This window comes from Excalfactoria chinensis, chromosome 5, assembly GCF_039878825.1.
Source record: "Excalfactoria chinensis isolate bCotChi1 chromosome 5, bCotChi1.hap2, whole genome shotgun sequence".
NCBI classification, from domain to species: Eukaryota; Metazoa; Chordata; class Aves; order Galliformes; family Phasianidae; genus Excalfactoria; species Excalfactoria chinensis.
In genome coordinates this window covers 38,908,172-38,935,927 of record NC_092829.1, presented here as the reverse complement: position 1 = coordinate 38,935,927, position 27,756 = coordinate 38,908,172, and the positions used below count along the sequence as shown (strand labels likewise).

At 43.2% G+C, this 27,756-nt stretch overlaps 2 protein-coding genes across 7 annotated transcripts; one reads left to right on the top strand and one right to left on the bottom strand.

The window, feature by feature from the left end:
* Positions 1-44: 44 nt before the first annotated feature.
* CALCB (calcitonin related polypeptide beta) lies at positions 45-25,012 on the bottom strand. 4 transcript variants are annotated; one of them, XM_072338374.1, is made up of 7 exons: positions 24,866-25,012; positions 24,096-24,166; positions 15,548-15,640; positions 13,323-13,479; positions 4,540-4,635; positions 4,111-4,242; positions 2,713-3,282 (listed from the first exon to the last, which is right to left on the bottom strand). In XM_072338374.1, the coding sequence occupies exons 5-7, from the start codon at positions 4,623-4,625 to the stop codon at positions 3,084-3,086; spliced, it is 417 nt and encodes a 138-aa protein (XP_072194475.1). In that variant the 5' UTR covers positions 4,626-4,635; positions 13,323-13,479; positions 15,548-15,640; positions 24,096-24,166; positions 24,866-25,012; the 3' UTR covers positions 2,713-3,083. The 4 variants fall into 4 exon arrangements, with proteins under 4 accessions (XP_072194476.1, XP_072194477.1, XP_072194475.1 ...); XM_072338375.1 differs by lacking the exons at positions 2,713-3,282; positions 13,323-13,479; positions 15,548-15,640; positions 24,096-24,166; positions 24,866-25,012 and adding exons at positions 45-811; positions 1,131-1,318; positions 5,634-5,741; XM_072338376.1 differs by lacking the exons at positions 2,713-3,282; positions 13,323-13,479; positions 15,548-15,640; positions 24,096-24,166; positions 24,866-25,012 and adding exons at positions 310-811; positions 1,131-1,315; positions 5,634-5,741.
* CYP2R1 (cytochrome P450 family 2 subfamily R member 1) lies at positions 14,375-27,756 on the top strand. 3 transcript variants are annotated; one of them, XM_072338371.1, is made up of 5 exons: positions 14,375-14,551; positions 16,860-17,001; positions 22,322-22,954; positions 24,657-24,986; positions 25,852-27,756. In XM_072338371.1, the coding sequence occupies exons 1-5, from the start codon at positions 14,522-14,524 to the stop codon at positions 26,025-26,027; spliced, it is 1,311 nt and encodes a 436-aa protein (XP_072194472.1). In that variant the 5' UTR covers positions 14,375-14,521; the 3' UTR covers positions 26,028-27,756. The 3 variants fall into 3 exon arrangements, with proteins under 3 accessions (XP_072194472.1, XP_072194473.1, XP_072194471.1); XM_072338372.1 differs by lacking the exon at positions 14,375-14,551 and having other exon boundaries at positions 16,736-17,001; positions 24,657-24,788; XM_072338370.1 differs by lacking the exon at positions 14,375-14,551 and having other exon boundaries at positions 16,736-17,001.

Genomic DNA, 27,756 nt, shown 5'->3' with positions numbered 1-27,756 from the left:
CAGGAAAACATTTTGTCTATTTTGACTTCCACAAGATAAATGTTGCCACTGGAGTTTTATTAGACAGAATTTAACACAAGTGTCATTAAGCACCAGCCTCCCCGGTTACCGGTTTCTAAATGCATCCTCTAAGGCTGCTTTTCATCCAGTTCAGACCACTTGACTCAAAAAGCCTACACCTACAGCAAATAGGGCTGTAGGAGCCCACCAGGCCATCTGATTTGCAGTGATTTGGGCTACTGCCAAACATTTCTGTAAGTGTGTTCAAACAGAGAAAGAAAAAAAATCAGTTTCTCAATGCAAGTGTATCTAAAAATACTTATTTTTAATTTTGCGTAAATTCACAAATGTTACAATATTTAAGAGGTTGTTTTCTGCTTTTGTTTTTTTCTTTTTTTGTTTTAAACATACTGTACAATCAGGTTAGTTAAGTGTTTTAACACCAAGGCACAGCACACCATGTTATACACACACGCCTTGCTAGGCAGCAGTTCAGTATAACTCCCCGAGTTTTGGCAGCAGTGCCAGGATAAATAGCATGGATCACATATATGCTAGAAGATAAATAAATAATAGATGCTGTCACATTTTATTTGAAATAGAGTTGCATATAAAAAGAATATACAATAATTTAACTCGAATAACTGGAGCCCCTTGTACTATACATAACAGAAGAGTTCTCATTGTTTGTCTTAAACAAAATGCTTTCAATATCAGGATGCAAAATTAATCTTCTTTTTGGCTGTCTCGATTTGTGGAGAAGAGTTTCATTCATTAGAAATTAAAGTTGAGTCTTCAGTCTCACGTCAACCTGAAAGAAACAAACTCAGAGTTATCCATATGTTGATAATCAAACATTACCAGCAAAATGAGAAAATAAGCAATTCCAACAGTACAGTTGCATTTAGATAATGCAGTATGAAGTTAGTTATCTTAGAAGAACACCTCTGAAAGCTCTTCTTCACAAGCTTCAATAACATTTCTAACAGCTTTTTATACTCTTACTTATCCTGTTTACCTGGGATTCTTTTACTGTAAGCCTGTTACTCATCCAGCTATACTAAAGTTCTGCAAACTCAGGTTACTTAAGGGTTGCCTGCACTGAAGATTGTTTATTGCAATATACTTACCATATGCATACTATCATTCAGCTTTTCATATTTGAACACTTCTTCTTCGCCTGCCAAAAGCCTTAGAGCCCACGTTGGTTGGGACAAAGTTGTTCTTGCCCACTCCTCCTGACCTGCTCAGGAAGTCTGCCAGACGATGGGTCACACAGGTAGCAGTGTTGCATGCCCTTTTCTGTGCTGTTACACTGCTTTTTGAAAGGAGAAGAAAGTTAGTTTCCAAGTTTCCAAAGTATCCACCCTGCTTGCAATGAGATGTCAGTAAGGGCAGGCTTGCCATGTAACAGGCATTTCATTTGCTCCACCAACAAACTCTTTCTTCTAAGTACCAGACACAGTTAGTGAAAGACAGACAAGCCCTTCTTAGGCAATTGGAATGAAGACCAAACCAGACTTTCAGGGACATATGAGCTGTTTCTAGTCTCCAAGGCACCACAGCTAGCACAGAGAGGCTGGTGAGGTGCAGATCTGGGATATTTAACCGATCCCTCTTTCCTCACAAAATTTAGATCTTCTGTTTTGTTTGTGGTCCTTCTGAAGCATGGCAGAAAAAGCCGCTCATAACTTCTCAGCTCAGCACCATAAAAATCTGGAAAACACACAGAATCCTTGCACCAGTTTTGTCAGACACTCTGGCAAGGCTGCACCTGCCCAGCAGCCACTCACATGCTTTCAGAGCTGAACCACCCATAAGCACACTGCTTCTGCATATCCAATGGGAATATGGAAACATCTCTTTCCGGCCATTAGGCCCCAGTTCAGTACAGCACATTGCTATGTAAATACTACACTGACATCAGAATATCTTCTGGGCTCAGGTAAGCCTACAGCTAGTTATTTTATTTATTCATTTTTCACTAGACAGTACTTTGTTGAATACACACTCAGAGCTTGCTTGAAAACTGTCTACTAAAGCAAGGACACTTGTCTAAAAGAAGAGCAATTTTGCTGAGAAAAGCATTGCAGGACAGTTCATTAATGCTAATAAATAATATTGCTTGTAACACTGATGCCATGATTCAGGTCAGGCTTCTGCTTACAGGATAGATGTGGTGTTGCAACAGAAGAATTGGAAATAAAGGTATGGAACATACTGTAAGAAAGAGCTAAAGAAAGTGTTTCTTCTAAAATACAAGCAAAACTATCTAAACATTAAGCAATAAGAAAACAGCCTCTTTACTTAAAACACTCAGGTTTCAACTATGGTAGTGTGAAGACTTATCATTAAATGAGAAGGAAAAAAAAACCAAAAAAAGAGAAAACATTAAATCCTTACCTTTAAGTGTTCCGTACACAGTTCTAGACAGGATTACATTTCTAGTTTGAACAGCTCTATATGAGCCTTTCCTGATTCCTTTGCATTTCAGGCTATTTACTAACACGTTTCCATGCATGCTTGGTTACATCACTGTATGATTTCCACGTACATGCATAACTTCTAAGACACCTCTGCACTTTCTTGGCTTATTAAGGTCCTCTAGAATTTCTTGCATTGCCTCTCTTGAACACGACAAAAGTGTGTAAAGCCTCTCTAGCCCTACCTAGAAGTCTCACATTCTAAAACAAGTAAACCAAACAGATCTAATCCTTATAGAAAAATAGGTTTATTGAACAAGTGCATGGGCAGGCACAAAAAAATGAAATAAGAGTCTACTTGTACATTTAGTAGCCAGAAATGAAGAGCCTTGTCTAGATTTGATTTTAAAAAAATCAATGTCTAAGAAAATCATTTGAAATCAAGGCAGCGCTGTCTATTTTTATTTACTTTTCCCTTAGCTTGATGCGTGTGTTATGTTCTGTCTTCCTAACATTAGGTCCACCTCAAACATTCTCTGTCAAAAACAGAATCAGATGAAGATAGCAGAGTTAGCAATCAAAGTTAAATCCACATGCATCGGGTTAAAAAAATTAATAAAATAAAATAAGGAGGGGGGGGAAGGGCAGAATTAAGCACGTCTAGTTGTTTCCTAGGGTTTCCCCATAGTTTGCATAGCGTTCATGTTCCAGGTCATTCAGCACATTTCTTTTCTTGCCAGGAGTTCCAGCCCCGACGTCAGTACGAGGGTAAGTTTGCAATTTGTGCAATTCTTGAGACAGTTTGCCCAGCACACAAGTACTCAGACTGGCACAGCGTTTGGAAATAGGTCTATCCAGGCTGCAGGGGGAAAAAAAACAACATGCCCAAAAGAAGAATAATCTCAAACATGCATGGTCATGCATTTCTTCCTTATGCAAATATCTGCCATTAGGAAAATCAAAATAATGCAATAAATAATAGATACAGTAATGTAAAAATAATCCCTCCACATCACGTTCCATGCAAGGAAGGTTCAGACAAGTGCACTTAGAAAGGAAACCACTATTTCCAATGAATTCATTTAGTTGAAAAAGCAAGTTCCTTAGCCTTTAAGAGGCTCTCAGTTAGGAGACAGCAAGTTTTACTCTCTGTGTATTCAGCATGCTTTTCAGTCTGTCATACATCATCACCATGCTTTGCAATACAAATCCTATTAGGATAATGCAAACGTTCTTGCATGCCTTTGCTCCAGGGGGGAGATGGCGCTGCGTGCACTGGGAGGACACTTCCCCTCTGCCAGGGGCTTTCCATGCCTTACAACAGCATGCACTTTCATGACAGAGAATCCAAGAGTGATTGAAGGATCCCTAACATTTCCACCAGGAAAACGTACCTTTTGCTGTACTTTTTTTTTCCCCCATAACCCCCTCATTCAAGCTGAAATCACCCTCCACTTTTGGTGGTAAGAGACAGATAGAAGCAGGTTAACTAAGTGGAAGCCATTCTCCTGACACAAACATTAGGATGTCTCTATGTTATCCTCCTTTATAGAGTAGGTGATCAGTTAGCCATAACCCCATGAAAACAAAAACGAAAGAGAAGAGAGAGGGTCTGCTCAGGTGGCTCTTTGTGAAACGTTTGACATCCAACTTGTCCTTTTCCCACCCCCACAATGGTTGTCCTTACCTGTTCCCCTCAGAGGCTTGCTCCAGCTCTTCTGCTGTCATCTGTATGAACTCTTTCACCAGTGCATTTAATAATCTCCGAGCTTCGTAATCACTGAGCGTCACTCGATCTGTTATGGACTCCAAGCCAGGTCTACGCAGAGGCAAGAAAACAGGATGAATACAGAGAGCCACGTAAAGGAGAGAGGAGCGTGTCCTGCCCTGCTGTAAGTCATCGGCAGTGTATTTTATGGGTGTGAAAATGTAAACCACGCACATGCATAGCATTATGTGTTATATATATGTAGTTAGAAAACCGTCAGCATCATAAATAGCCCTAGAAGAAGCCAGCTTTCTGTAGTCTTTTCTCTCTTAGAGCTCTTAAAAAATAAAAATTAAGTGTTTCCATACCATTCAGACAAAGCACTCAGCAATATGACCAGCTTCTTACCTGACTGGGGCTGCCTGGAAGCTGTCCATCTGGCACACAACCAAGGCATAAACAGCAAGGAAAGATGAAATCTTCAGCATAACCATGATTTCCTCTCTACAACAAAGAGGAATATCAAGCAATGGCTGTTTTCCAATCACCTCAATCCTGTAAGACCTATTAAAGAGGTCATCCTTTTCTAGCCACAAGTTGCACAAGTGCTCCCGGTTGTGTTTCATTGTTTTCTTTCCCCCTAACATTGCCTTTAATCACTCCATTTTGCTTTGGTTTTCTTGGAAATTTAAGATAACTGAATACTATTACAGGGGATACAAATGCAACCATTCTGAATTGCAGTTCTGTCCAGCTGCATTCAGCTTAATGCAGCCTTACCCCCTAAGCTGGGTGAAAACACATTCCTCCGTCTGCTACGCAATGTCATTCAGTGTATGTGATGTAAAGAGGCAGCCGTGCAAGAAGAGTCATGAGAAAATAAAAACTAATAAGGGGAGAGAGAAGAAAACGCTTACAGTTTAATGCTGTTAAGAATGAAGTGCCACTGCTGGCACTGCACCTAAAGCCGCTTGCTTCTTGGCAGTTAGCACACTAGTGTCCCAGCTCAGATTATGCTTTAAGAATGAAATAACTTCATTTTGGTAAGTACTTGAAAACCAGAAGGAGAAGTCAAGCAAAAAGAAAAAGAACCTGCCACAAGAACAAACCCTGTAAAAGGCACCATAATCGATTGACTTTGAGCTACAGCTCAGCTCCTCACAGCATCGGCTCCCCAGGCTCACACGGCCACAGCAGATAGCTGCCTCACCATCCGCAGGTCTCCGAGCCACTCTCTCCCGGCCCAGCTCAGACTTCGGAGACCCCGGGGCCACCAGCAGCACAGCGGCCGCCCCACACCTCTCAGCTCTACCAGCACCAAAGGGATGGGAAGAGCGAGTGAGGGACCGCGGCCTGGCTCCCACCTACCCACCTGCTTTGCTCGCTTTCCTTTTCAACACACACACACCCGCACAGACACGAGAACTAACGCGTTAAGCGCCCCGCACGACAGACAGCGTAAGGGCACGAGAGGCAGGAGCGCAGCGGCGCACGGAGCTTACCGGCGGTGCGGGTCTCAGCTGCGGAGCCGCGCTAAGCGGAAGCCGAGTGCTGCCGCCGAGCCGCGGTGCCGCGCGCTGCCCGCCGGCCGCCCTTTATACCTGCCGCCGCGGCAGCCTGCGTGGGCGCCCGAGGGGCCCCGCCAGCCAATCGCCTCCTCGGCCGTCCGGCCCGGCGGTGACGTCATGCCCCGCTCGGAGCCACCGTCCCATTCACAAAAAAGCCGGCGGCGGCCGCGGGGGGGGCGGCGAGAGGAAGTGTTTGTTACTCGCGGCGCCCGGCCGCACGCTCCCCACGTCCCCGCCGCGGGGCTCGCTCGGGGCGGCCTCTGCCGCAGAGCGGCGCAGCTCTCTCAGCTCCCCGACGGCTGCGTTCGGTCGGGAGGAGTTGCGGCCGCGAAGCCGGGGTGGAGGCGCGTCGCATACGCGGTGCTGAGCAATGCATGAGGGGTCTTTGCCGGCCGGAGCGAGTAGCCCCGGGCGGTACGGAGCAGCATCTCCTGCCGCCTCCCACGGGCTCGCTCCACGGTGGGATCCCGCAGCCCTCGAGGAAATCATCGCCGTCATCTACCACCGTCATCTCTATCACCGGCACGGGCAGGTGCAGCGCCTTCCGGCGCGCGGAAGAGGCGCGGGGGTTCTCGGGACTCGCAGGTGGTTGCGGATTACCGGCAGCTGCCGCAGCCCCGTGCATCACCGCGGAGGACCCTCTGCACCTGCCGCCAGGATGTTTGCACGGGCGGAGGAGTGTTTGCCGAGGGGTCTCGAGGACCGGAAAGCTGCCTCCGGCCCGGGCAGAAGCGGGGAGGAGAGGAACCCCACACCCCTGACTCCGCAGCCGCCGGTGAGGCGGGGTGGAGGCTAGGGGGGAACCGGCAGCCCCCGGCCCCGCTGGCTCCGGGCCCCCTCCCTGCGGCGCTGCCGGGCCCCGCCTGCGGTACGGGGACGAGCCCCGCTCTGAGCTGTCGCTATCGGCCCCGAGGCTGCGAGCGCGGCGCGGGACGGCTGGTGCGCTCGTTCCGGGTTCCGTGCGGGCGGTCGACCTGAGCTGGGCATTGCTGGCCCATCCTCTTGTATTATTGTTTACTTGTTTGTTTGTTTGTTTTACAGACGGCTCCTGAAGGCAGAAGCAGCGCGTTTCACCTGGAGATGAACGAAGGTAGGGAGAAGCGAGAACAGGTATTTCTCCGCTGACCCGATGCTGGCTTGGAAGTTGAAAGAGGAGCATGGACGGGGCGCGCTGCTCATCCGGTAGGGGCTTCTTCCCCATTCCCGTCCTTCACCGCAGCGGGGCACCGCGCTACAGCCGGGCTCTGCTGCCGCTTTTCCACTCGTTCTGCAGAACGATGACTGCAAAACCGTTAAAGGCGAACTAAGCCCGGGGCTTCCCGCTACGGCTCTCTCCCGGCTGGGCTCGCCCCGGAGCACTCCTGCTGCTCCCGCACGTACACGTGGGAAGTTAGTTTGTGATGCACGTCTGTGGTACGGCTACGTGCCAAGGGAACCTTCGGTCTCCAGAGAGAAAGAATTAAAGTATTTAATTTTAAATATCTTTCCGACACTTCTATTCTGATTTCTCAGCTGGTCTTTCTGAGGCTGCGTTTACAAACGTGAGGTAGCACCCAAAGGAACAGGTCGACGTCGCTTTTGCTGTTTCAGCATGACTCGTGCAGTTCCATCAGCAGATGAAAGGTGTGGGAGCTCCACCGACTGAACTCTCAGTCAAACGTTCCCTTGCCTTCACCATTCCTTTCCCCTTTCTCTGTTAACAATTAATCGCTCTCATCTCCTTTGGGGATTTATTTACTCGGCAAAGAATATTTATCTTTTAACCTTAAAAAGTCCAGACAACCATGTAGGAATAGTGTTTCTCAGTTCTTCGGGGGGATAGAAAGCTGTATTCCATCTTACAGCCAGCTCCAGTCACTGAGTACTTCTCTTGCCAATGTAACTCAGCTCCGGGCTGGAGCCCGCAGGATGTACTGATTACAGATTTCAGATGCCAGCATTTCTACTTTAGGCTTTCACAGGAAGAAACATAAATTTAAAGCAACAGGTATTAGTGCTAATAGATAAACTTTTGTGAGCGTAAAGATGAAATAGTATTTGGATGTTGGCAAGCGCTTTGGCTGCTCATTGCCAGCACTAATGGAGGGACTCCTAGCTCTGTGTTTTTTTTTCCCTACAATTATACATCAGCTGGTCTCATCAGAAAGATTTTCTTCCTCTCTTCTCTTATACATAAGATGGAGAAGAAACAGCCTATGAAAGAACTCCAAAGATGGGATTGTCTAGTTTTAGAAGCTGTCAAAAAGACACAGGGTTGTTATGGGATAAATCTATGCTAGATAAATCTAAAACCAGAGGTTAAGTATTTGTGGGAAAACTAGTGCGGTGGGATACCTGTGAGCACTGCACTAAGGAACCATGGGGTTTACAGAAACAAGGATCTGGTTCTGCTTCCTTCAGTGCCTGATTTTGGGTAAAATGATGTTTGTACAGGTTCAAAGGAGATAAACTGAAGAACTAAAGAATGACCTGATTTTTTTAATAAGAAATTATATGATCTAATACAACCTCCAGCTCCAAATAAGAATTTCCTATTTAATTAAAGCTTGTAGGGAAACAGAAAAGGCTGCCTATTGTCAATTGACTTTCTTTCTCTACACTTGAATTTCTTCCAATATCCAATTGTATGTTATTTAACTATGCATCTTGAAGCACAACCATTTGTATTCCTACTATAGATGCCACCATTACACCAACAAGCCACTGTCATCGCAGTGAGGCTCTTAAACATCGCCTGATTTGCAGAGCAGGTCGATTCACATTAAAATGGGTTATAAAAGCTACACAGCCTTTCTGTCTCTGTGTCTCTACCTGTCCATGTTCCAGGTGGACACCTAATGTTCCAGGTGGACACCTAATTCAGTTTCTATCTCCATGAATGGCTGGAAACACTTCCAATGAAGAAGACTACAACATATGCAGGGGACAGTGAGCAGTACTTGAACACCCATGAAGGCATCTTTCTAATGTGTGATCCCAATCTGCTCCACAGATTAATCTGGACCTCACAGGTTAATCTGGACCTGAGTCAGACATAATGCTATTGTAAAAGAAAGCTGTCTGTTAGCAGTTTGAGGCCCCAGAGGTAATCCTTACACTCTACTTGCTGATGGTAAGATGTAGGTCTCACTGTACTCTGCTCAGGGTAACATGAGATACCTCAGAAAGGGCAACTTGGAGAACTTGGAGGAAGTCCAGAAAAAACAAAAAACAAAACAAAAACAACAAAAAAACCAAACAACAGTAACAGTTATTAAAGAAACAAAAAGACAAACCAAATCAGACATGAAGACTGGAGAAAGAGTTAATAGAAGGAAAGATCATGGAGAAAGATAAAAGCATAAAGACTTGCTACAGAGAAGTAATAACGTGCTAAGAAAGCAAAAATATATGAACTTAAAAAACAACAGTAGAGATGCAGCACATTAGAAAGAGCTTCCTACATTTGAAATTAATGTCATATAAGAACAATTTCCATTGCACTATACTAGCAGTCTTTATGCCACTGTATGGCATGGTGATCTAACATCTGTCAGGAATGACATCATGTAGCTAATACTCACTCTGGAAAAGGAACATCATCAACTAAACAAGCTTTCTTCATCTCTTACATCTCCAGTTTCCGAGATTCTGTGTTTTTAATTTTTTAATAGTAATTTTAACATCTGGAGACTTACTTAAACCCTGAAACAAAACACCTCACCTATCATCAGAAGTTTTACTAGCACTGGGTTTTGCAGATCTTACCTCCTTAAATCAACTGATCCTTTTCCCAACCACAGCCTTCAGAAGGCGATATTCGTAGACTAAGCTCACACCAGGCTTACCCAAATAATATTTTACACATCCATCCTGTATCTTCATTTAAATTTAGCCAAAAAATCTTCAGAAAAATGCAGTATTTCAGTGAAAACCAGAACATGGATACAGATCCCAACACTAGAGGGTTCCCTTTTTAATGACATCAGCTTCAGTGACACGTTTCTCAAGAAAGGAACTGCTATTGAGCTAATTACTGGGAAATCTATGAATCAGTCTGGAAGCAAATTCAGATCTTCCAAAATGCCTTAGAAAAGCTTCCAGACTGAAATATGGAAGACATTTTAAACAGAAGATCGATGCTGGATTGTTTTAATCTCACTGAAACACTCCTAATGAGCTTTGGCTTTGAAGCACTTTCCCTGTATATATTCAAAAACCTGTTGCAGAATAATCTTTTACAACAAAGTGGGTCACACTGTGCGGCACTGAGGGTTCTATGGCAGGGGAGATGGCGAAGACAATAAGGAAGCTGGCTATGGCTCTGTCATCTTCCATCCTGCAGAAGCACAGCTCAGCCTGTGGGCAGGCTCACAGAGGCTGCAGCCCCAGCTCATGCCACCTGGCAACACTTCCACCCTTAAGAACTGGCAAATCTCTACTGCACTCCAGCCAGACCCAGTTCTGTCCCAGGCTGCACCTCCAGGTCTCTGACAAGGGGAATCCCTGAAGGGGAGCTTTCAGCTCACCAAATTCAGCCAGGGCAGACTCACAGCATGGCCAGGCTAACACAAAGGGGACAAACTGCACGGGAGGATCTCACCCTGAAACGCTTTCAAAATTAGCACCTATTTCCACTTCAGTTTTACACATGCTTCAGCTGAGACTGGAGATGAACAAACTCCTTATTTGGAAAGCAGCCTCAGAACTGAAAACAAACCTTGTTAGGCAATAGCATAGTTATAAAACCTTGTTTCGATCGCTTGCACAAGTGCTATGCTACTATCTTATACGTCATCAGAGCATGTCAGCAAAAATCTAGTAAAAGACTGTCCCATAAAACCTGAAGTTAACCCTGTGTTTGTTCTTCACAAGATACTAGGAGCCTGCGAGAGCTCATGTCAGCATTTCATTCTTTATCCTTATAGTAGAGTAGCCTGATTAAGCCACAGTGTAATTTAACCGTTTGATCAGCCAGGACCATTCTGTTGACCCTGCGTAGTGGGCTGCTACAGTGATAGGTCCCTGTTGATGCCAGCAGTGCCATCAGTGTGGGGAGGACCAGGTGCAATAGTTTTTCAGCTGGCTGTTAAACTCTTTGACTTCACAAAAGCCACTTGTGCTTGACAATGAAAGAAGCCTGCTTTGAACTCTAGCTGAATACAAGTTGGTGAGGTTCTTCATGGAGCTGGGAAGCAACTTCATCTTCCTCCCAAGAATGTAACAGAGTTATCATTGGACTCTTGATATTGTTGCTGAAAGAACAATCCCATCTGTGAGTAGATTTTTTCAAATTCCTTCTGAAGTCAAAACTGTGTATTTGCACAGTCACTTCCTGTCAAAGAACCGCCTATTGCTTTTCTGGAGAAGACAAGAATGTAATTGTTTGCTGTAACTTGATTGTGTCCAACTTTTCCTTGCAGGATTTATGGTGCAAAGTAATTGTGAATTGTGATGACCAGGATGTTTTAGAATTTAATAAAGATACACACTTTAATGGGTTTCCTTACTCAGCCATCATTTTTTATAATTGAAATCACAAAACCTTTACTCATCCCATGAGTTTGCTCATTTGATCATCTGTGATTAAAATGAGTAAAACCTTCCCAAAGTAGCAACTCAGCACAAGCTGCCCCCGCACTCCCGAAAGAATGAAAGAAATATAAAAAGACCAGTGAGGAACTGGCAAGGAATCCATCCTTGGATAGTCCATTGGGCTCTTGAATCCCTACACCTCTGGTCTTATGTGATGTCATCTGTCTGCAAAGCTTCATTTATCACTTTTGACAACTTTCAGTCATACTTATCCATGGCTTTCAGTCATACTTTTCCTCCATTCAATCATTTGTCCTTTAGAGGCTGTTGGATTTTTAACCTTGGTAGATTCATCACCTTTTGGCTTGACCAAATCTGATATGACAGCTTTGCAATCATGTGCTTCAGTTTCTCATCCTTTATTACAGCGAATAGCACTGTCTTCTTTCCTCCATCACCAGGGTCCAAATGCTACAGTAAAGTCAGTTTTGATTGTTTTCTCCCCTGATTGAAAATGATGGACTTTTCTGTACCTCCTTTTTATGTATTTACTTATTTATTTTTTCTTTGGGTTTTCCTATGCTGTGTTTGTTTTCTGTTTTTCCTCACCAGAATGCTTGCTGCCAACAAGTCAATCACCTTTGCTTTCTTTTCTTACACAGACTCACTGGAAATCACAGTCCTCTGAGTGCAAGTGATGTATTACACACTTGAAAGTGAAAATCAAAGCAATAGTAGCTAGGCTACATTTCCTCAGACACTCTGAGAACTGCTCATGTGTCGTCTTATCTGAGGCAGGTGTATATTGATCAGCTTATCTGTGTACCTCCATTTACCTGTATTTGCTGTTTGTAAACCCCTTCTTCCTTAGTTTGAATCTATCCATTTGAGTTTGCATGTTTCAGCACAGCTGCTCAAGCAAATTGCAGACCTTTTTTTAATCCTTGGTCGCTTCCCCTCTGCATCTGCATCATTCTGCATCTGACTGGAGCCAAACTTCAGTCCCAAATCTGTTGTCCACTGGTGAGAAATCTTAGGGCACTCATACACTGATCCTTCTGCATGCATGGCCAAAGTAATTCAGTCAAGATGACAGAAAGTTTTATATTGAAACAAATGAAGAAATAAATCTCCAGCAGTGTTCAATTCAATTCTTCAAACTGAGAACATGGCTAAGGTTTTCTTCTGGGATACTGGCATTAGCTCCTGTTTGGCAATCATTTTACAAACTGGAGGAGATGCTGAGGTCTCTACAACCAACTACTCATTACATGAAGATTTACCCCAAAATTATAGTCTCTCACTGCACTGACTCATGGAAACTAGCACAGACCTTGGTTCAGCATTCAACCAGCCCTTAGCATGTGACAACAGGTGTCAGCAACTCAGGAGAAAACTGAGTTAGAGTAGCTACACTTACCTTTATTAAAAATTACTGTCATACCTTTCTGTAACACATGACATTTATCTTCTCAGTCTGCTCATCCTGAGCAAATGTGGGACTGCACTGAGGTGCAACCTCACCTTAAATACCACAGGCAGGTTTGGGTACCACAGTACAACAAGGACATGAAACTATTAAAAGAGTGTTGAAAGGTGACAAGAAAGATGGTGAAGGATTTAGAGGGCAGGATGAATGAGAGGTATCTGGGGTCTCTTGGGTTGTTAAGCTTAGAGCAGAGTAGCTGATGGGAGGCCTCATGGTGGCTGCAGCTCCTCACAGGGAGTGGAGGGGCAGCGCTGAGCTCTGCTCTGTGTGACAGCGACAGGGCCCGAGGGAACGGCATGGAGCTGTGCCAGGAGAGGGGAGGGTGGGGGCTGGGGACAGGGTCTGCACCAGAGGGGCGGTGGGCATGGAACGGGCTGCCCAGGGCAGCAGTGATCACAGCAAGCTGCTGGAGTTCAAGGAGCGTTAAGACAGCACTCTCATAGGGTCTGATTTTGCATGATTCTATGTACAGTCAGGAGCTGGAGTTGATTATTCTTATGGGTCCCTTTCAACTCAGGTAATTCTATGGTTCTGAGATAATTTGCAGCCAAAATGCCAGGCAACAAGCCACACTTTACCACTTCCCAGTCCCCCTCCCTCTCCCATCCCAGTCACACTACCTCCACTCTGTGCTCCCAAAGCGATGCCTTCGCTGTGCTTGATTTTGTCTTCATCTGCCTTCTGAACAGCATCAGGGGCCATCCTCAGACTCTGGGCCATGCACTCTTAAGTTAGTACCTCCACATCAGAAGCAGAACATCTCAACTCAGGAACGTACTGGGGATTAAGCATTAGATAGTTAGATGACTGAGAACATGATGCACTTTGATCTGACAGGTTATTTATGAAGTTCATCAGTACAAACTCCGTATCAGCGTAGATCTTAATCTTCTTACTGATCTACTGGAGGTACTGAGCTAAACTCAACAGAAAGAAAGACTGATTTGGACACAGCACTTTAATTTTAGTAGGGCACCAGTATTCCTGGTCTGCAAAGATCTACTTGTACGGCAGCAGTGATAGAAAAGTAAAACATGAGCAGAAACAGAGTGAAGATTTTTTATGAACTTTTTCAACGGGATGTTATGCTTCATAGCGGGATCGCTTTCTTAGCTCAGCAGGAAGCAATCTCTGTTTCTCCAGCAGCTGCAGCTACTTGCCGAGGTGCCACCCCACTAGCTAACAGTGGCAATAACGAGTTACGCAGAGACGTCCTTCAGCAAATGCATCAGGTCCCTGCCTGCTCCGCACCCACCAGCGGAGCCCCGTCGGGCTGGCACATTCTCTGTCTCGTGGCCATACAGGAGGGGGAGAAGGAAACACGGCGGGGCTGTCTGTCTGAAGTCTCCCAGACCCGAGGAGGCCCCGGGAAAGACATCCCCAAAGCGCGTATTTCTGTTTTTCTATTTTACCAGCTCTACGACAGTATTTCTAACCAGCTCGCACAAGCTTCTCACCGCTTCACCAGCGCAGCCCCGTCCCGCCCCGGCCCGCTGACGCGAGGGGCGGCGCTCCCGTGGGCCGATCGACGCAGAGACGCTCTGCCAGCGCCCAACGAGGGACAGCGGGCCGGGGCCGGGCGGCAGGAGGAAGCGGCGCGATGGGGCCGGCGGCGGGGGACGCGGAGCCGGCGGCGGCGGCGGCGGCGGGGGGCGGTCCCTGGCTGCTGCTGGCGCTGCTGCTGCTTCTGCTGCCGTTCGCACTGGTGGTTCGGCAGCTATTGAAGCAGCGGCGGCCGCCCGGCTTCCCGCCCGGCCCCGCGGGGCTGCCCCTCATCGGCAACATCCACTCCCTGGGCGCGGAGCAGCCGCACGTCTACATGCGGCGCCAGAGCCAGATCCACGGGCAGGTACCGGGCGGGCGCCGGCTCGGACGCCGAGCCGGGGCAGGCGGCGGGCAGAGCAGGGTGACGGCCCGGCCGCTATCGGGCGGGACGGCGCTGGGGGCCCCGCCGGGGGTGCCGCAGCTCCGGCGCTGAACGTCGGGCGAAACGCGCGCTGCGGGCGGTCCGGCACGGGGCGGAGAGCGGATCCGCTCCCGTGCATGCCGGGGCTCCGCTTCGGGGCAGCGATGTGCCCCAGCATCCTTCTGCCTCGCATTCGTCGGGCTTTGCCTGGAGCGGAGCGCACGGGAAACCAAAATGCAAGGTTGGGCATAGTGCAGCTTGGGAAGAACTTTAAAGTGCCTTCAAAGTGATATTTGAGTAGTTACTGACAGTCTATTTCTATACGTATATGGGAACGTTTTGATGGCTTTTTGCCTTTTCATGTTTTCTTGTTTCTCGACGGTTTCTTTTCATTACCCCGTTTCATGGAAGCTGTCTATTCTTACATGCTTCAAAAAAGTGAAGCCCAAGCTATCAGTGGTGGCTCGGAAAGGCAGGCAGAGCAGACGCAGCACGTGTAGGTGTGCGCCTGTTCCTACCAACCCCCTCCGCCCCCCCAAAACGCCAGCGGGCTTTTCTTTAGAAGGATTCTCGGTCGATGGAAAGACCAACAAACACTGGCTAAAAAATCACGTCCCTAAACTGTTAAGAGCTGTTTAAGCGGTGTTTAAATAACACCCTTGCCAAGCAAATGAAAGAACACTGATGATGGCACATAAGTTTTGTAAAGATCGTTATGAAAGCTACAGAAGAAACTTAACAGTCAGTCTTAAGAATGAGAAGCAAAGTATATGAATGAAAAGCATGCTCGATGGCAGAAGTGAAAGGGTAGGGTTATCTCTTCATCTCTCTCCCTGTATTTTGGCAGTAGAAAAAAGGTGTTTCAAGGAAAATACTGAGATGAACTGAATGGAAATAGGAAGGCAAATGAATCATGCAAAAATTAAGCTTTATACTTGCCTGAATGCTGACTGTAGTTCTCTTCACCTGCTGTCATCAAGGATTCTGCAGAATCTGGGGTAGATCAGGAGGCAGACCAGGATATTGGGAGCTCTGGAAGAGATCAAGGGAATGACAAAAGTATTTCACAATGTACAAAGAATGATAAGTAGGCTGTGATTGAAGTACACAAAAATAAATGCTTCCAAGGGGTACAACAGTACTTTTTTCTCATTGCAATAGTGAAAAATTTAGGCTTGCTTTAAGGAAATAGACTTCATAGAATGCATAACTAAACTACTGCCCATTACTTCTTCATATAGTGATGGTCAGCAATGCTGCAATGAAGAAAAAATAAACATTTGTGTAAGTGAAAAATACCAGATTTATCACACTAACAAAAGTATGAAAAGGGATATAGAATTTCAGTCTTGAGAATTTAGCCTCATTTTTATTTTGTTAAGCTTAGGAGAAGATTTTTGTTGTGTTTATCCCGTATGTATACCTTGCATCTTTCTCTAAAGCATATAGTGCTGAGCACCTCTGGAAACAGGAGATGGGACTAGCTGGGCTATGCTATTGTTTGTTGCCAGTCATCGTGGCTCTCACATCTGTCATCTTATGGGTCTTTGGGAGTCTGTGCAAAGTTAGCTGGTGCCCAGTTCCAGAAAGAGGACGGATAAAGGGGAGCTTGGTTTTTTTCCAACACTGACACCACTTCAATGTCTGCCATCACTAAGTGATGGAAGGTTTTGTCAGAAGAACTTGTAGTTTCGATCACAATAACCAAATTCAACTACTGGATTCTTTCTACTAAAGAGGAAAGGAAATACAGAGGGCAGTGAAACTTCCCTCATGTCTTTGTTTCAATATGAAAGTAGACCATGAAAGTAGACCATACAAGTACTTTAATTCTATAAATAACATACCTTCCATCTATCTGCATTAGGAGAAAAAACATTCTCTGAAATATGTTTAGATTCACTTTTTTATTTTAATGACTCTACGAAAGCATCCCTATCCTTACTTTAGAGGTTTGGTCACATTAGGTCCACTGCAAAGCAGAATGTAGCATAGGCTAAATTACTGTTTCATTTGAGAGAGATTAATGTAGCTCACAACAAACTCTATGATGCCACAGTTGTATCAATACTAGAATCCTCCTGTTTCTTGCATGCTCTATTGAAGTTTTTTGCTATATTTATGAAATCCACATTTTGCATTGAAGTTCAGTGTTATGTCACCTTTCCACTAGTTGTATTTGCTTGTTTTCATTATTTCTTTGCAAGATTTAGTTGTAATGGCATTTTATAATTTGTTTTTTCCCTTAAAGATTTTCAGCCTTGATTTGGGAGGTATATCTGCTATTGTGCTGAATGGCTATGATGCAGTGAAAGAATGCCTTGTTCACCAGAGTGAAATTTTTGCAGACAGACCATCTCTTCCTTTGTTTAAGAAGCTGACAAACATGGGAGGTAAGTGCTAGTGTCATCAAATGGAAATTCATTTTTGTCCATAAGATTTTATTAGGCTGTACGATCACATGAAACATTTGCTCTAGTTGGTTTCTCTACCTGAGTCTGTTTAGCCTTGAGAAAAGAAGACTGAGAGGGGACCTGATCCAGGTCTATAAATACCTGAGGTGTGGGGGGCAAAGTGGCAAGGCCAGGGTCTTTTCAGCAGTGTGTGGAGGTGACAGGACAAGGGGAAACGGCCAGAAACTGGAGCATAGGAAGTTCTGCACGAATGTGCTCAAGAACTTCTTTATGGTGAGAGTGACAGAGCAGTGGAACAGGCTGCCCAGGGAGGTGGTGGAGTCTCCTTCTCTGGAGATATTCATGACCTGCCTGGATGCCTAACTGTGCGACCTGGTGTAGGGAACCTGCTTTGGCAGGGGGGTTGGACTTGATGATCTCTGAAGATCCCTTCCAACCCCTATGATTCTGTGATTCTTATCTCTTCATGAAATACTCGATGCTTCTTTAAAGCTATCCATAAAGGACTGTCATTCCTGAGCTAAATTCCACAGCAAGATACACATAATTTTTTATCTCCATGCTCTTCCCTCCTCAGTCAATTAATGTCACTTGGAAAGCTATTTTCTTTGTTTCTGGGAATCAAATTAGCTTTGAAGCATCTCTTAGCTTTTAGCTATGAGCAGTGCAAGAGTCTTCTGAAATAGCTATACTTATCTATTGCTGTAACTCTTCCAGTTGTTTAGCATGAACTCTGAGAAACATGTTTTTCACACAGGGTGGTGACGCACTGGAACAGGTTGCCCAAGGAGGTTGTGGATGCCCCATCCCTGGAGGCATTCAAGGCCAGGCTGGATGTGGCTCTGGGCAGCCTGGTCTGGTGGTTGGTGACGCTGCACATAAGCAGGAGGTTGAGACTAGATGATCATTGTGGTCCTTTTCAACCCAGCCATTCTGTGATTCTATGATTTGAATTCTTTGAATCCAAGCTTAAAAGATATTTATTTATTTATTTATTTTTAAATCAGTTATAGGCAGACTTCACTCCAACTATTGTTTATAGAATATACTACTTTTAGTAAAAACTGAGTTAAACTTCAGTGCAAAAGGAAAATGTGGGCATTACCACTGGTTAGTATATGTCTTATGACTCAGAAGGCTTGCGTTTTGATATCAAAATACACTTGGTGTACCTGCTTATGTTATAGTGGAAGTAACTCATAGCAATTGCTCTTAGATGAGATTTTCACTAAATGCAACATGTTTCCAGATAGATCTGACATACTTTTACCTAAGGTATGAAGTCTGCTTGCCTGCAGTAGCATAGTGTCACAGGTTACCCTAAAATCTACCAGCACCCATGACAGGGGTATAGACGGCCTGCAGGGCCGCTATCCCAAAAGGAAAAAAAAACAGAGAAAGAGAAAATAAATACAGCAGCAATGATCTAAGGAGGCACACTATTTTACTAAATACTATATTGGAATACAGAATAACACAATATAATGCAATATAATTGGAATTAAGGCTAACAAATCAAGTAAAATAAGAGAGAGTGAGTCCCGAAGCCGAGAGGCCTACTGTAACTCTAGGCGAAACGGCTGGAACACTTCCACACACTCCCCCATGGCTGGCAGGATCCGAGAGAACGAGTCCAGCACTGAGGTGAGATTATAAAGTCCTGGTCATATGACTGACCGTGGTGCTCCCTGGGACATGTAGTCTTCTTTCTGTGAGCAGCAGATTCGTCAAAATTATCTATGCTTAACATGATGTTATGATGTGGAATACTGATAGCAAAATTACAAAATTGCAAAACCATGACATTCCACCCCTTATTCTACATCATTACATTATGCTTATTACACACACACACACACACATATATAGTTGTGAGTAATCAGCAACCTTATTTTCTTAACAACTTATATCTATTTCATGCAAATCCTTAAGCTGAAAATAAAACTCCGTAACTTAACACACCAGTATTTGCTAACTTGAGAAAATGACAAAACTGCCAGAAAGAGGAACATGATAACGGTGGAGGGAGAAAAAGGGGAAAGGCAGCACTAGTGGGGTGTCCCCCACATCAAGGTGCACTCATCCTTTCCCTAAGCTACAGGGCCACTGCACGGAGGACTTCTTGGGACTGTCCTCCTCTGTCTCCATCACTGGATGTCAGGGCAGGAGCCCAGAGCATAAGCAGAGGGGAGAAGCAGACCAGCATCACTGCTGGTGGTATGGCCATCCTCCAAGTCATCCATTCCCTTCAGTGGAACAGAAGCATCAAGGAGAGGCTCAGCAAGAAACTCCCCAGCAGGTGATCACAGTATCACAGTATTGTGCGAGTTGGAAGGGACCTTAGAGGTCATCGAGTCCAACTCCCGGGATTCGAGCCCTCTGTGTAGCAGAGCGGCACTTCTACCACTTGCGCCACAGGGAATTTGAACCCGGGCCTCCGGCGTTGCAAGTGGCAGTTCTACCACCGCGCCACCGGGGCACACGATGGTGCCAGCAGCTTCACATCCTGGCCTGGAGAGTCCAGCTCCAAACCCTCGTAGGGGAACAGCGAACTCAGGCCTCGTGGCTGCAGGATGACCCCCCTCACTGCGGGGTGGCTAGCTTGGCACATCCACACCATCCTCACCATGGGCTTCTGCTTCTTGCCCAGGTGACAGGGATAGGAGTGGAACTGCTGGGGCAATGTCTGGAGTACCATGCCTCCATAGAACTTGCTTCTCCAGCCCTAATATGGTATTTCGGGCGATAGCATGGGGTACTGGTATGTTTCAAGCCACCCAGTGGTTGCCTCCACCATGGTGAGCACATAACGCTTACCATTGCGAGATCATGGCAAGGTGATATAATCAATCTACCATGCCTCCCCATATTTATATTTTTGCCATCGCCCTTCCCCCCAAAAAGTTTTCATCCTCTTGGCTTGTTTAATTATGGCGCATATTTCACAGTCATGAATGACCTGAGCAATAGCATGCATAATTAAGTCCACCCCTCGGTCTCTGGACCACTTATATGTTGCATCTCTTGCTTGATGACCTGAAGTCTCATGGGCCCATCAAGCTAGGAATAATTCGGCCTTGTTCTGCCAGTCTAAGTCTATTTGAGCCACCTCAGTTTTGGCAGCTCGATCAACCTGATGGTTATTTTAATGTTCTTCAGTAGCCTTACTCTTAGGCACGTGAGCATCTACATGGTGCACCTTTACAACAATGTTTCTTATTTGGGCAGCAATGTTTTTCCACAGTTCAGCAGCCCAAATAGGTTTACCTCTTCGTCGTTGCCAGTTGTTTTGTTCCCACTGCTGCAACCACTCCCATAAGGCATTTGCCACCGTCCATGAATCAGTATAAAGATGAAGCACTGGCCACCTCTCCCGTTCAGCCACATCTAAGGCCACCCCTCATGCCGGACGGCTGGGTGTCCAGCAGGCTGGACAGGGGGCCTCCTGCCCCATGGCCATAATGGCGGGTGCCTGCTCAGCCTGGAAGCGCACCAACCCCTTCCAGATATGGAACAGACCCACCGGGGAAGCCGAGACCGGTGTTGTCCGCTTGGGGTTGCGCTGCTCCGCTACAGGCTGCCTCGTCTGGGCTCGGGAAGGAGCGTTGCTCTGACCGGAGGTTGTTACACTCAGACTGGAGGGCGTCGTGCTCAGACTGGAGGGCGTTGCGCTTGGACTGGAGAGTGTCACGCTCGGACTGGAGAGTGTCACGCTCGGACCGAAGGGCATCTCGCTCAGACCGAAGGGCGTCTCGCTCAGACTGGGGTGTGTCTTGCCTGGACCAGAGGGCATCAAGTTCGGACCGGAGGGTGTCACGCTGATATAGGAGGTCATTTCTCTCAGCTCTGAGACTCTCCATCTCAGTTCTGAGACGCTCTATCTCAGCTTCAGAAACTTTTTCCCTCTCTGCCTTTTCAGCTCTGAGACTCTCTCTCTCAGCTTCAAAATTGAATAAGGCCCAATAGGCATTAGCCAGGCCCCAAATCATTTGTGCCTCCTGAGATCTGCCTGTGCCGCAACATTCCTGCCTCAAATATGCGATCAAGCTCTCAGGATTCTTCAAGTGTTCAGGAGTAAAGCTCCATGACGCTGAAGATGTCTGCCTTTTTAAAGTCTCCTCAAAGCCTCTCCACACTCCCTGCCACTCAGTATTCTCTGGTTCTGGGGAAGACATCCTAAGAATGTTATAAATCCAGATACTGAGTGAGATTAATAAAATAACCAACAGTATGTTCAGGGAAATTAACAGTGTGGTCAAATGGGCATTCAAAAACTGCATAATGGATTCAGGGAAGGGACAAGGAGCATGCAGTCCCCTGAAAAGCAGTTTTACAAGCAGTTTTAACAGAGCACACATTTTTTTTCCTCTCTTCAATAACGAGATAGCAGAGCTAGAAGTTTACAAAATATTCTGGGGTATTGGCCGTCCGCCTGGACTTTCAAGGTCAAGCTCCCAGGTGCAGAAACGTAAACTTCAGATAGCTCCTTAACGAAAAAAAAACTTGTAGCTCTGTAAAAGCTAAAAGAACAGCAGGAAAAACAGCAGCTTTTGCAGTTTTTGCCTACTTTTGCCCCTTTTTGCCCAAATTTCTTGGCAACCTGCCCGCATTCTCCACCAATTATGTCACAGGTTACCCTAAAATCTACCAGCACCCATGACAGGGGTATAGACGGCCTGCAGGGCCGCTATCCCAAAAGGAAAAAAAAACAGAGAAAGAGAAAATAAATACAGCAGCAATGATCTAAGGAGGCACACTATTTTACTAAATACTATATTGGAATACAGAATAACACAATATAATGCAATATAATTGGAATTAAGGCTAACAAATCAAGTAAAATAAGAGAGAGTGAGTCCCGAAGCCGAGAGGCCTACTGTAACTCTAGGCGAAACGGCTGGAACACTTCCACACACTCCCCCATGGCTGGCAGGATCCGAGAGAACGAGTCCAGCACTGAGGTGAGATTATAAAGTCCTGGTCATATGACTGACCGTGGTGCTCCCTGGGACATGTAGTCTTCTTTCTGTGAGCAGCAGATTCGTCAAAATTATCTATGCTTAACATGATGTTATGATGTGGAATACTGATAGCAAAATTACAAAATTGCAAAACCATGACACATAGGTATATCTAATTCAGCTTTGAGGCAGAGGGGTTGTTTAGGTAATCTTCCAATAGCTTATTCTATTAACAGTAATACACTTTTAGAGTGGACTGAATAGTTAAATAAATTTATTGTCTTATTGAGGACAAATGAAGCACTGCATAAAATGCTGTGTCAAAACATTTTTTTCAGGTTTGCTGAACAGTAAATACGGCAGAGGATGGACAGAACATCGCAAATTAGCTGTAAATACCTTTCGAACTTTTGGATATGGTCAAAGGTCCTTTGAACACAAAATTTCAGAAGAATCTGTGTTTTTCCTTGACGCCATTGATACGTACAAAGGCAGACCATTTGATCTTAAGCACTTGATAACAAATGCTGTTTCAAACATTACTAATTTGATTATTTTTGGAGAACGTTTTACATATGAAGATACTGAATTTCAGCACATGATTGAGATTTTCAGTGAAAATATTGAATTAGCTGCTAGTGCCTCTGTATTTTTATATAATGCTTTTCCTTGGATTGGTATCTTGCCATTTGGGAAACACCAGCAGCTGTTCAAAAATGCAGCTGAAGTCTATGACTTCCTTCATAAGCTTATAGAACGGGTCTCTGAAAACAGGAAGCCCCAGTCACCTCGACATTTTATAGATGCATATTTAGATGAGATGGATTGCAACAAAAATGATCCAGAATCTACATATTCAAGAGAGAACTTAATTTTCTCTGTTGGAGAACTCATCATAGCTGGGACTGAAACTACAACAAATGTTTTAAGATGGGCAGTGTTATTTATGGCTCTTTATCCAAACATCCAAGGTAAGATCTTTGACATTGTAAAATGAAGTATGATAGTAACATTTTAGCATGTTATTAAATTGTTTTACAACTTATTAAGGAGGTGTGATTTTTTTCATATTCCTAATATATTGAAATTTTGTGTTGCTTAATGTTGGTTGGCGGATGCACTAAATCTACATATTAAAATAAATACATGCAATTAATTATAATAACAAAATGTAAAAACATCAGCAAAAATGTTCTGGGTATCTTAGTTGCAGTTTCTATTTTCCTTAAGCACCTCAATTCAAAATAGATTAAAGTATCACAGACATTTATATTTCTGGTAGAAGGGAAAACCATTTGAAAACAAAAAGATGGGTTACAGCCATCAGGAAGTAAGGCAGCACTAGGTGTTGGAATGTCAGCCCAGACACTGTGTAGAAATTTGGATTTCAGAGATAACCAGTCATCTTGTTTCACTGCCTACAGATTTATTTCTCCTATTAAAATCTTAGCAGCACTTACATCAAATAGAAATTTTCAGTGTTTGGAGAAAAAGCAGCGTGAATGACTCAAACTTGTAAAGCTACTATTTATACTTTGACCAAATAATATTGTTGTAAAATCAGTTTGATTTGAATATTATTTTAGGTCAGGGAGAACAACAGTAGTTATGACTGTAAGGCTCTTCAATTCTATCTAGAAATCAGATATCTTTCTATATTAAAGGTTGTGGTTTATTTTTATGGCAATAGATGCTTCACTAAGGAGAAATACCTAGGCTTCACTGAACACAACGTATACTTCTTTTGTGGAAGCTTAAAACCGAGGTTGCTATTTTTAAGCAGTCAGCACATTTCAGATGATTTAAAAGAAACAGTTGTAAAAAAATTACATACTGCTTTTATGTTTCTGCATTCTGTTAATTCATCATCGTGCTTGATGTAATGCAGTTAGAAAGCCTATCAAAAATAGAAATTAAAAAATGATAGAAAATAATGATAGGTACTTACATTTTAGGATGTATATTTGTGTTGAAAAGAGGTATTTTAAGTACCATAAATAGTCAAAAAGGCTAAAAATTCAGATCTGACCAAGATATTGTTATTCAATAGAGATCAAGAAAAACATTATCTTGTCTCCTATATATTGACCAGTTTTGTAGAAATCCACTCACCTAAAATAATCTTCTGATCCTGGATGCTGCAGTACAATACGTTCCTGAATCAGAATTCAGTATCAGTTCATCTAGATAAAAATAAAAAATGCTGTTATTTTTATTTATTTAACAGTATACGCCAAGAAATCATTACATTACATACTGCTTTCACTAAGCTGTTTCCCATCTCTTTTTTTTGCTCTGAAATATTGTCAGTTCACATTGAAGAGCCTGGTGATTCTTGGTAGAATTTTTCTGTCATTGCCCAGATTTTCATTATTTGCACATGAAATATAAAAATGCATAAAAAATCGTTTTAATCAATTAGGGGCTGTTTGACTGTTTCAACAAAGAAAGCTTATGAGGGAAAAACAAAAATATTGAAATCTTGAAATAAATATTATTGTTATATATGCTTACAAGAATTTCTACTAGCAAGAAGAAGACAAAGGTCTAAACTTAAAAACGTATAAGCTACTATATTTTTGGTATGATATGTCATGTTTCAATATTATTTTATAAGTACATTTTTAAGCGATAAAAATATAATGATTTTTCACTTATTCCTTTTCATAACAGGACATGTTCAAAAAGAGATCGATTTAGTCATCGGCCCAAACAAAATGCCTACTTTGGAAGAGAAATGCAAAATGCCATATACTGAGGCTGTTCTCCATGAAGTTCTAAGATTCTGTAACATAGTTCCACTAGGTATTTTTCACGCAACCTCCAAAGATACTGTTGTACGTGGTTACTCTATTCCTGAAGGCACTACAGTTATTACAAACCTCTACTCTGTACATTTTGATGAAAAATACTGGAACAATCCAGAAGTGTTCTTTCCTGAGAGATTTTTGGACAGCAGTGGACAGTTTGTCAAGAAAGATGCATTTATTCCTTTTTCATTAGGTAAAAACGATTCCTTCCACTGTTCCTTCCCATAAATCTACAAACATACAACATAAAAGTGATGGCAATAAATCAGAAATGAGCAGCATGATTTAAATCCATGGTTCTGATGAAACAGCTATTTTAAAGATATATTCTTTATATACATATTTATAAATTATTTTTTTTTCAGTATAACACATTTCAGGATAATTTCCTATGTAAAAATAAACTCATTATTATACAAACCAAGCAAAACATCCCACCCGTATAGTATCACCTTATATGCAGAATCTATACATATCAGATCATTGTGGCACCTAAGTGCTACTTGTTTCAGAATTAACATGCAGAGTCATTTGCTGCTGAAGTTGTCACAACCAGGTGATATTTCAGCATATTTCGGCACTTCAGTCAGCATCAGAAATTGCAGGTATTTTTTCAAGGGAGGTCAGCATACGGCACTACATTATGTGCCAAGAAACTATCCTGGAAGTCCTAACTTACAGGCATTTTTAATGCCTATAATTAAGGGTAATTTAACTCATATATTAATAGCAACCTAAAAATTAGATGTTCAGTATAAACTAACTGACTCCTTCAGTCCATGGAAAGACGCACCTTGAGATACTCTTTCTTCAAAAAAAATAAAAGGAGCCAAGACAGTTTTCTTGGACTAGATGCACAACTTCTAAGTGGCCTAAGTTAGATGTGATGAATTCCATCTTTATTGCCTGTTATATTTCTCTGTACTTATTTGATTTTATAACTTCTAACATTTGTAATCCATCTGTCTCACGAAACCACAATTTCTTATTCATGAGAGTGCAAATGTAATGTAAATAATTTTACAAGTCCTTTCAAAAACTTTTTTTTTCTAATCCAGGAAGAAGACATTGTCTTGGAGAACAGCTAGCTCGAATGGAACTGTTTTTGTTTTTCACTTCGTTGCTACAACGATTTCACCTGTGTTTTCCTCATGGTGGGATTCCAGATCTCAAACCAAGATTAGGCATGACATTACAACCACAGCCATACCTCATTTGTGCGGAAAGACGATGAAGAAAGGAGTCTTAGACTGTCAGTTGGAGTGAAATGGTCCAAGCTGCTGCCAAGAAGTCACTTGCCTTCTATTTCTAAATGTATTCAAGTTGGAAGAAGAAAAACGTTTATGACTTAAACTATGGTTATTTGTGCACAAGTTCATGGTTTCTTTTTACTTGGTTTTCACAAAAAAAAAAAAAAAAAAAAAAAAAAGGAAAAAAAAAGAAAAAGAAAAAAAAGGCCTCTTAACCAAGGATATAAAACAAATCCTGTGTTTAAAGTTGATGCTTCCACTCCATAAATTTGTTTTGAATCTAACTTCTGATTCAGCTTTTAATTTCTTAGCAAGCTGTTTTACTTTGAGAGAATATTTTTATAATGTAGATGATATGGCTTAAATTTTGATAGTCAGATTTATATGTAGAAATCCTGTATACCTTATGCCAGCAAAGCTGGAGTATATAATTCTCTACTAAATTCACATAGCTAAAATGATTTTAAAGATAAGTTTTATCTTTAAGTTTTACACTTTCTGTAACTGAGAAATTATCATTTGCAGCCTTAACAAACAAATCTATAATTAAAGCATTTCAATCCTTCCTTCATCATTCCCAGTATTCCTGTATGGTCTTCATTTTCTAGTAAGTCAGATAACTGTATGATTCATTTTTGATGTATTTTATGGCTCGCTTTTTGTTTAGAAACATACGCAACGTGTTCCATTATTCCCATGCTCTTGACAATTACAGAAAGGCACTTTGCTGATTAATTGCATTTCCAGACACATCCTCCATTTCCTCCCAACACAAAGCATTACATAACATTTAAGCTTTGCTTCAGTACTCTTAAAAAAAAAGTGTTTGTGTTATGAGAGGCAAGTGCAGCTACACTAAGAGTTTGCTTGTGAGTCTGAAAGGAGAAGAGATCTTGTTGGAAGGGAGGAGAGAGTAGGGTAGGGAGAAACAAATTTTAACTGGATTCTAGGATCTTAAGCACAGGTTCTAGGCATAAAAGCTATTTGACTTATGGTAAGCCTATTTTTTATTCTGCTTGACTGCTATTGCTTTATGGTTATTGGGAAAATGTGACCTATGTGTGCAGGGCCCTATGGGAGAACCCAGTGATCCAAATACATTGAATGCACAAGTCTACATTATGCGGGTAGTAGTGGGGCATCAAAATAGGGTTCAGAAAAACACATGCTGAGGGAACAGCTAATTACAGACAATGCTTAATATTGAGTCTTGCTGTTTTCACACCTTTTGCTTTCACTTGGAGCTGCAGGAAAGCTCAAAGGCAGAAATTTGACATTTTTCTTCTCGTGAGGTTTTCAGCTCAAACTGAGCAGGAATACTTCTTTTCTTTTGAAATAACAACTGAAACGTGTAAAATACAGCTAGTATTAGTCCATTTACATAGACTACTATGGACTTAAGATGCAGCAGATCCAAATTAAATTACTTTCCGTGTCTAAGGATGGGATAAGATCCACACGTCCAACAGAGAACATCTCAAAAGCATGTTCCTAGTACTCTTCTTGCTAAACTACATTTCTGTAGAGATTTGAGATTTCAAAAGGATAAGATGGTTATAAACCTTCCTGTGTATTTGACACAGCATGAAAGCTGCAAATAATCTGTTCCTAAGATTTCCGCATATACAGTGAGTACAGAAGAGGCAGCTGCTGAGCTTCTCAGCATTGTCCAGACTGACTGAGGCTTTTTTTCCTTTTTTTTTTTTTTTTTTT

Excerpts from the sequence above, each read along its gene's own strand:
- CYP2R1 (XM_072338370.1), top strand. The coding sequence starts at position 16,827 with ATGGCATTTTATAATTTGTTTTTTCCCTTAAAGATTTTCAGCCTTGAT. Across the intron at positions 22,955-24,656 it reads TCTTTATCCAAACATCCAAG|GACATGTTCAAAAAGAGATC; the intron begins GTAAGATCTTTG and ends TTTTCATAACAG. Across the intron at positions 24,987-25,851 it reads ATTTATTCCTTTTTCATTAG|GAAGAAGACATTGTCTTGGA; the intron begins GTAAAAACGATT and ends TTTCTAATCCAG.
- CALCB (XM_072338374.1), bottom strand. The coding sequence starts at position 4,625 with ATGGTTATGCTGAAGATTTCATCTTTCCTTGCTGTTTATGCCTTGGTT. Across the intron at positions 4,243-4,539 it reads TTCCAGGCAGCCCCAGTCAG|ACCTGGCTTGGAGTCCATAA; the intron begins GTAAGAAGCTGG and ends GCCTCTGCGTAG. Across the intron at positions 3,283-4,110 it reads CAAGCCTCTGAGGGGAACAG|CCTGGATAGACCTATTTCCA; the intron begins GTAAGGACAACC and ends TTCCCCCTGCAG.